At 41.1% G+C, this 9,520-nt stretch overlaps 1 protein-coding gene across 1 annotated transcript; it reads left to right on the top strand.

The window, feature by feature from the left end:
• The first annotated feature begins 229 nt into the window (after positions 1 to 229).
• SMIM38 (small integral membrane protein 38) lies at positions 230 to 619 on the top strand. Its single transcript, XM_071557121.1, has one exon. It carries the CDS (start codon positions 230 to 232, stop codon positions 359 to 361), a length of 132 nt encoding a protein of 43 aa, XP_071413222.1. The 3' UTR covers positions 362 to 619.
• The last annotated feature ends 8,901 nt before the right edge of the window (positions 620 to 9,520 follow it).

Genomic DNA, 9,520 nt, shown 5'->3' with positions numbered 1-9,520 from the left:
AAGAGTTGTTAATTCTTTATGAATAGCCCATGGGGCCTCTTGACTAAATAGTACGTTACATGTCCCAAATCTGTCAGCTGGACTCTTCTCTCACATGCTAGTGAGATCACTTTGATTGGAATGTTAGAGGAATTGCTGGGCTGGCTCTGCAGAACCGAATGCTGCATTATACAATTAGTTCTCCCAGAGTATTTTTTTCTTCACATTACTTCATTATTCTGGCTTAAATATGGAATCAGTCCTTTTGATGATTTTACTGGTTGTAATTATATTAATAAGATTCATTTTGTGGTCCTGTCTTAATGCTTATATAGATTATAAACTGTCTCGAAGGTTTCCTGACACAACAAAAGAGGACTAAGAGACTTCAAAAGGCTTGTTCAGATTTGAATTGACTATGGGGAGGGCTGGATAAGGTAAATGGAACTGGAGCAGATTTTACCTTGGGATCTGATGAGAGAGAAATGACCTGTCAAGACTGCAACCAAGTGAAGATCCTTCAGAAGGCCACATGCTGACAGAGGGCAAAGAATGACAACTGAGTCAAATGATTTTCTATCCAACTTGGGCATGGATTTATTGTTGGGAACAGACTTGTGGACTTCTGCCAATCAAATGATCTGAGCAAGCTGGAGGGAATCCTCATGCTGGGCGGTCCAAGAGTGCCAGTGGGCCAGTCTTGATATGTGAGATGTGGTGTGTGGTGCCTGAAGTGAGGTTTGACACCAAAACCCTACAAGGTGCCTTCATTTCTAACATTAATAAGGACCTTACTAGGACACTGAAGGATTAACTACTTGCCCATGGCCATAGTGACTTAGGATTTTTGGGTTAACTTACCTTGCAAAAGGAAATAAATTGTTCCAAGTGAACTGTCTGCTTTTAAATGGGTGTTACATAAGTCAAGCATCCTAAATCTTAGTACATGAACAACTCAATTTTCTCTAAAGGACTGAATTTTTCTGCAGTCAAAATAAGAATTCTGTGTCATGTAAAAGTGAAAGTTGTTAGTTCATGTTCTTCTGTATCTCTTGGTAGCTCACATGATGATGTCAGAGTTCAGGTAGGTAAAAACCTATAGTATTCCTGTACAGACTTTCTGGCACATTCACGACTCTCACACTTCTAGTAACTGTTAATCAACCCTTATCATTTTGTGGTTTGCAGCCTCTCAAAAATCAGACCTAGGAGCTGGTCTGTGCTTATGCAGTGGAACAGGATAAATGTCAGGTCAATTGATTTCAGCCTCAGAATTTATTTATGGTGGATCACTAATGTATAAACCAGCCTGACATGCATGTCATGGACTTGAACTCTAGCCAGATGACAATAAATGTAGATGTAACTAATCCCTTGTCTTAATTTTAATGATGATTCTCTCCAACACCAACAAACCACAAAGGGAAGGTGAAGTGTTGTCTGCTTGATCTGCAGACATACCTTTGCAAATGAATAACTGCAAAAGTAGACACAGGGATTAATTTTTCTTCTTTCAGTCAACCATCACTGTTCTTTGCTGTTGTGTGCAACATTAGGCTTGTAGATAAATTGATATTTCCTTTAAGACACAGATCTTCTAATTATTTATTGCATAATTATCCAATTGTTTGTTTAATTAATTGAATAAGTTTTTGAAAATTTGACTGAAGAGTTCATTGAGATCTTGTTGCCTCCTAAACTCCTCATGCATTCCATTTAATTCCTGTGGATTTATATAGGTTTTTATCCAGTTCTGCAGGACTTGGGAAGGCATCCTGTTTATCCTGCATTACAAAATTAGGGTTATCACACTTTCAAGAGGGCAGAATATAAAGGAAATGGAGATCTTCCTCTTTATTTCCCTAGGCATTTGCCCTTTCTCTTTTCATGGAGATAATAAAAATCTGGGCCTTTTAAATGTGGTGTGATTTCAAAGTGTATATTAGTATTTTCTGGTGTAATTTAACCATATTTGTTTTCCTTAAGGAATAAGTAATATAAATATAACATTTTAAATTGCCTTTTCCTTTTTTTTTCAGATATAAATATTAAGATTGTGCCTGTGCTTACAAGTTGCTTTCTGTTTCCTGAATGGGGTGCAGCAGCAAAAGAAACTTTGGGGAGTAACAGCTTAATGTCAATTGCTTGTAGTTTTTTTAAGATCCAGTGTGAAGCCCTTAATTGAGTGGAATTTGAATGGGCTTGACTGGAAATCACTTTGGAGGCTTTTAAAATTTATTCAGTTTCATTTAAGTGTTCAGAAGATACTTATGTCCTATGGATTTTTTGCATTTAAGGTTTTATTTAAAAATAAGCAGGTGTTTAATGTCAGTTTTGAGCTGTGGACAGTGGGAATTAAGATTGTATTGTGGTGACCCCTTTCAAGACATGAAATAAAGGAAAGTGTAAAGAGAAAAAAATAATAGTGAAATACTGCAATATTAAAATCCTTACTAATGTAAAATTATTTCTATTTTATATACACAGATTAAAAACCATTACACGTAAATATATTCTGTGTGTATTTTTAAATTTATAACATTAACCTGCTAAACAGTGGCCGAAATTACCATGGAATCTGTTGGGAAGGAACTCCACTCTTTACTTTAAGACATTATTGAGAAGAACTTCTAAAGTGGGGTTAGATTCTGTTCTGATTTATTTTTAGAGGGAGGAGACACGTTAGAGGAAATAGAATAGTTTGGACTAACAGGGCAAAAGGGGAGTCTGAAATATATGACCTATATATTCTATGATAAGACTGAATTCAGGAGGCTAATACTTATTTAGTGAAGTGATTGGACTTGGAATAAGGAAGTCCATGGAACTGCCAAATGGGTAAGAGCTGGATAGAATGTTCTCTGGATCACTTTCCCTTTAAAATATTTATATAAATCCTGGAACTTAAGTTTTATCCTTTTTTTGGCTATCAGCAAATTTCTGTGAAATTCACTGTGAAAAATTCCTCTCTTTATAGGCAGAGCTCTATAAACTGCAGATTGTCAGTTTAACAAATAAACTAGTACCAGTTTCACAAAATAACTTGCACACCAAGAATTCAAATTCTGAGAATCTGAAGTGGGACATATGAAATAATATATTTCAAAGGAGCGATTCTTCTGTACTTTGGTTTCTTGTTGCAAAGTGAGAGAATGTAAATATAACAGAAGTGTTAAACAATATCTGCAGAACACATACACATTAAAGGACAATCAGGAGGAAATTCATTATTCTTCCATGGGGGACCACGTGCTGATAATGAAGAAAACATCAGAACTAATTAAGCAAGCACTGTCCAACCTGTCCAGTGAATTTTTGCGGGAATGTCTTGGAAAAATAATATACTTGGCAAACGAGTGTAACAAAATGGAGGCAAATTAACTTTTCCTCTCCATGTGTTGTAGAAGAAATCGGTAGTTACTTCTCTCTAAGGTGTGAGTGAGTGGCCAGACATGTGTAGTACCATTTAGTTTCTAAAGCCTGCTCACACTTGACTGTTTCATACATGTAGAGCTTCCAGCACTGTGATGTGAATGCTCTGGGTGCAGGCAGAAATTAAAAAAAAATAAAAATTAAGTAGAATGGAGACTTACAGAACATTTAGGTATGCATGGGAGACTTGTAATGCTGCATGTTGTCCTTAGATCCCCAGAATGCATATCAGTGGTACATGTCTAAATCCTTTTTGGGGGGCAGGCCTGGGTGAGTTTGGAACCTGCGCCCTGTGTTTAAAGGAATACTTGAATTTAGGACTGGCCTATCTGTGTGGAGACCTTTTTCCTAACTTACTCCCCTTTGAGAACTGGCAGCCTTAAAACTCTTAATTTCTCACTGATACTTATTAGGTGGATAGTCTTGATTTTGTTCTTTTAAGAATAAATTTTTCTTTGCCACTAGGTTATAAAAAAAAAAACCCAAATAATTAGTGCTCTATTCTGGGAATTATTACCAAATCATAAAATCTAGAAATAGTTATTTCTCCTCCCTACTCATTGTATAAAGATGAATTCATGGAAGAAGGATTCTTTAAGTGCAGGAGATCCTTGTGCTGCAGAGTGTTGAAAGCTGAAGAATCATAGAATCATAGAATCGATTGGGTTGGAAAAGACCTTCGAGATCATCAAGTCCAACTCTTGGTCCAACTCCAGTCCATTTACCAGATCATGGCACTCAGTGCCACGGCCAATCTGCGTTTAAAAATCTCCAGGGATGGGGAATCCACCCCCTCTCTGGGCAGGCCATTCCAATGCCTGAGCACTCTCTCTGCAAAGAATTATTTCTGATCTCCAACTTAAATTTCCCCTGGCAGAGCTTGAGCCCCCTTGTCCTATTGCTGAGTGCCTGGGAGAAGAGATCAACCCCTACCTGGCCAGAACTTCCCTTCAGGGAGTTCCAGACAGTGCTGAGGTCACCTCTGAGCCTCCTCTTCTTCAGGCTAAACACCCCCAGCTCCCTCAGCCTCTCCCCACAGCACTTGTGCTCCAGTCCCTTCTCCAGCCTTGTTGCTCTTCTCTGGCCCCGCTCCAGCCCCTCAATATCCTTTCTGAACTGAGGGGCCCAGAACTGAACACAACACTCAAGGTGTGGCCTCCCCAAGGCAGAGTCCAGGGGAAGGGTCACTGCCCTGGCCCTGCTGGCCACGCTATTTTTGATGCAGGCCAGGATCCCATTGGCCTTCTTGGCCACCTGGGCACACTGGTGGCTCCTGTTGAGCTTCCTGTCCCTCAGTCCCCCCAGGTCCCTCTGCCTGGCTGCTCTCCAGCCACTCTGTGCCCAGCCTGGAGCACTGCAGGGGGTTGGTGTGGCCAAAGGGCAGGACCTGCACTTGGCCTTATTGAACTTCATCCCATTGGAATCAGCCCATCTCTCCAGTCTCTCCAGATCCCTCTGCAGAGCCCTCCTGCCTTCCAGCAGGTCGACACTCCCTCCCAACTTGGTGTCATCAGCAAATTTGCTGCTGATGAACTCAATCTCCTCATCTAAATCATCAATAAAGATGTTAAACAGGACTGGACTCAACACAAACCCCTGGGGAACACCACTGGTGACCGGCCGCCAGCTGGATGCAGCTCCATTCACCAGCACTCTCTGGGCCCAGCCCTCCAGCCAGCTCCTAATCCAGGAGAGGGTACACTTGTCCAAGCCATGGGCTACCAGCTTTCCCAGGAGTATATTATGGGAGACAGTGTCAAAGGCCTTGCTGAAGTCCAGACAGACACATCCACAGCCTTCCCCTCATTCACCAGGTGGGTCACCCGATCGTAAAAAGAGATCAGGTTGGTCAGACAGGACCTGCCCCTCCTAAGCCCCTGCTGGCTGGGTCTCATCCCTTGTCCACCCTGAAGGTGCTGTGTGATTGCACTCAGGATGAACTGCTCCATAACCCTGCCAGGCATGGAGGTCAGGCTGACAGGCCTGGAATTGCCAGGGTCAGCCTTGCAGCCCTTTTTGTGGGTTGGGGTGACATTTGCCAACTTCCAATCGCCTGGGACCTCCCCAGAGAGCCAGGACTGTTGGAAGATGATGGAGAGCAGCTTGGCAAGCTCTTCTGCCAGCTCCCTCATCACCCTGGGATGGATCCCGTCTGGTCCCATAGACTTGTGAGGATCCAGCTGGCTCAGTAAGTCACTATATCCTCATGGAATACAGGAGGGCTGTTCAGCTCCCTCTCCCTGTCCACCAGCTCCAGAGGCCAGTTGTCTTGAGGGCCACCTGTCTTACTGCTAAAAACTGAGGCAAAGTAGGTGTTAAGTACCTCAGCCTTCTCCTCATCTTTGTTAACTCTATTTCCCTCCAAGTCCAACAGAGAATGGAGGTTTTCCTTGCCCCTTCTTTTGTTATTAATGTATTTATAGAAGGACTTTTTGTTATCCCTAACTGAAATAGCCAAATTAACTTCAAATTGCACTTTTCTTTCCCTGATTTTTTATTCTGCATGACCTAGCTCTCTTCGTAAATTCTTCATAAGTACCCAGCCCTTTTTTCCATAGTCTGTAAACTTTCTTTTTATCCCTGATTTCTTTCAGAATCTCCCTATTTAACCAAGCTGGTCGTCTTCCCCTCCTTTCGGCACACTGGTGTAGCCTGTTCCTGTGCACTCAAAATTTCCTGCTTGAAACATGTCCATCCCTCCTGGATCCCCTTAAGGGTTGTTTCCCAGGGTATGCTCTGAATTAGTCTTTTGAATAGGCCAAAATCTGCCCTCCGGAAGTCCAGTGTAGAGGTTTTTAAGAGGATCTTAAAGAAGCATCACTAAATGCTTGTCCTATTCTTAGACATTCACTATCATTGTGATGGGAAATGGTGCAGAAATAGCTGATTCTGCAGTGTTCTTCTCTACTGGTCCAGGAAACACTCTCTTAGTATTTGAAATATAAGAATCTGTCCATTATATTATTTAGAATAAATCACTGGGACAAATATTTTCAGGGGATTGGAAGAACTGACTTCTACTGCCTGTGACTTGGACAAAGCACTGCTATGCTAAAGGATGAAGAGGAAGATGGCAGTGGGAGTTGAGATACCTGCAGACACATTAATATTTTAGACCATTCTGGAAAACCCACATGGCCCCAGTACTGTGGAATGCTGTTAGGAATAACAGGGTTTCCTCACATATTTCAGATGTGGAATATTTATTTTGTAGCCAGAGAAACCTGTTACCAAGCAACTGACTATAAGTAGGATTTGCTGCCAACTGTACTAGAAAAAAGGGGAAAAAAAGCCCTGCTTAAAAAGACCTCAGGCTGCATGTGAGCATTTACAGTGCAATGAAGGGGGATTTAAATCCAGGTGACAGGACTCATCATTAGTGGTCTCAGGTCAGTCCAGTCTTTTCCCTTCACCTGAGTCATATAATTGATAGAAGAAGCCACTAGTGAAAGTATTTGTGCAGGAAATTCAGTCCCTTTCAAACCCCTCCCATTTGGAAGACTCTTTCATCAGAACCCTGGATAGTGAAGATTGGAAATTCACTCTTTGTTGAGCTTCTTGTCCAAAAGCAGGCAAAAACTGAGCTTGGAATTCTGCTTGGATTACTTTGTTGATTTGATATAGTCCCTTAATCAGGCATCCAGATGTTCAGATACTGTTTGTTTTAGAATCCAGGTACCCAGCCTGGTTTTTAGAGGAGCAAAAGATGCTCCGATTGCACACAATGGATGAAGGTCAAAACAGGGCATAAATTGATTTTTAAGGGAAGTTGTAGCAATGTAGTTGTAACTGTTCTGGACAAGCAGAGCACTCCCTCCTGCACAAATCTATTGAATGGAAAGGATCTGCCTGGGGAGTCGTTGGTAAACAAACCTGCCCTTTTCACTGCATGTAAACAATGGTTATGTATTAGCCTTGATGTCACTGAGGTTCATTCTCTGCAGTGGGTATGGCTGTGAGGAAACTTCCACCTCTGCTTTCTGGCAGAGACCTTTAGCAGCCAAAATAATGGGGGAAAGTGTTCATTAACTCCTCTTCTAATATATATGTAAAATAAATGTCCTGTTTGGCCACAAAGGGGCACAACAGAAAGTGTTACCTACTTGGATAAAGAGGAAAAGGGGAACATTAATGTTGCTTGATAGAAGAATTGGGCTTGTAGCTAAGTCTTGTAGAGAAGTAGATTGAAAAACTCTAAAAAGAGTTGTGAAATTGAAGGGTTTCGAGCACATTGTGATATTCAGGAACTTTTCACAGGATATATAAGCACTGTTTCTCATAGCACAAATCTTTTGGTGTTTCTCAAAGACCTTCAGGAAGCACCTGTTTATCTGTTTATCCAGTGTGTATCAGTTTGTCTGCTCTTTGTTGTGTCGATAGTGCACTTTCATGCTTCATTGTCTATTTTGGAGATGTTGCTTGGGTTTCTCCTAGGAGAGGTCAGATGTCACATTCTTTCTGTTTCTGAGCACAATAGAAGCTTCCCTGTGATGCTTCTGCTTCTCAGCCTCCTAAAGCTTCCTCTCCAACCTTGGCTCTTCTTTCCATGTTGTCCCCCTACTTCAGAATAATGCCTGGCAGTTGACCTCGTTTAGCAGTCAAGGCTCCACATGGTGACATCACCTGTTCTTCAGCTTGATCTTCAACTGCTGGTGGAGATTGTGTGCACACATGTTAGTTTGGTTGGCTTCAGTGTCAACCAAATTATAGTGTTACATCAGGCATTTTCATGGCTCTTGTGAATTAATTGGAAAGCTCAAGTGGTGGATTACTTAAAAAAAAAAAAAGCTATTTCGCATCTATTTCAGTCATGCAAGAATGATTATTCCTCAGTAAGACAGGAAAAGATTTACTGGACTTGCAGATAAAGATGCTTTACCACATTTCTGTGTCCTTGGGGGAATTAATCTCCCCCAAATTCTACTCATTATGTTTTTCTCTCTGAGTTACACAGTATGTGTAACTCCTGTGCTGATTAGTTTGAGATTTTTATTACCTAAGTTTCATTTGGGAAAAAAAATTGAAGTTTCAGGCTAGATCTCAAAAATGCAGAGTTATTCAAAGTGTAGTTCTCTACCATAAAACCAGCTAAATTTACTTTTGGTGCAAAATAGTGCATGAGTATCAGTGATGAATTCAGTTATGTAAGTGTTAGTATAATATTATTAACCAGAAAGTAAACTTGACACTGAAATGTATAACCTTTTGATACAATTCTATGTAGAAATGGATGAGCTCTTGGGCAATGTGGTCGGGTGAAAAGTGTCCCTGTTAATGGCAGGGGGTTTGGAACAAGATGGTCTTTAAGGTCCCTTCCAACAAAAAGCACTCCATGATTCTATGACAGAAAGAGGTTTTGCAGGCTGTGCCATGGGTTGGATGGCCTGGGATGTTTCTTTCCATTACTTGGAACCATTTTCATTTGAACAAAATTCAAACTGTGGGAGCTGTGAGATCGCTCCTAAATATAACTGTGGTGATTTATGTGCCATTAATGCCTTCGTGACTCAGACTGGTGAGCTCCTATGCTGAGCCTTTTAAGCTGGTGTCAAAAGGAAAAAGATGCTTTTAATGCTGTTTTGATTATTGGGTGGCAGCAGAGCTCAGGAGCAGCAGCTCTGCAGCAGGAAACAAGTGGTGTCTGTGCAAATCAACCTGGAGATGACACTGAGAGCTGAGCTGCATTTTAAAAGGATGCATGAAAATAGGAGTTATTGTGTCTCTGTATGCCAGAGGCTTTCAAAAAGGAAGATGCTAATTGGACAAATTCAAAAGATGGAAATTTTGGATGAAAAAATTTTGTTTGGAAAGATTTCTTTGGTTCCAAGTTGTAATTAAAGCTCAAAATAAGAGATCATCAGGGCTCTGTAGTGCCTGCCTTCACTCAGCCACCTTCAATTTGGTAGAGACAAAGTCCAGATCTTTACTCCATCTTGCTAAAATGAGACCAACACTATCCCAGGTGAGTCTTGTGAATTTTTAGCCATGCTAAACTCTATCAAGTGTCTCTAGATCAAAACTGTCAAGATGCCTTTGTGGAGTAAAATAATGGGGTTTTTTTCCTATTAAATATTAGCCTTTCTTCAGCAGAACTGGGGCACTGGGTCCT

This window comes from Pithys albifrons, chromosome 6, assembly GCF_047495875.1.
Source record: "Pithys albifrons albifrons isolate INPA30051 chromosome 6, PitAlb_v1, whole genome shotgun sequence".
In the NCBI taxonomy this organism is placed as follows: domain Eukaryota; kingdom Metazoa; phylum Chordata; class Aves; order Passeriformes; family Thamnophilidae; genus Pithys; species Pithys albifrons.
This window is presented reverse-complemented; position numbering and strand designations above follow the sequence as displayed.

What these genes read in the sequence shown, in the direction of transcription:
- SMIM38 (XM_071557121.1), top strand. Translation starts at nt 230, where the DNA reads ATGGAATCAGTCCTTTTGATGATTTTACTGGTTGTAATTATATTAATA.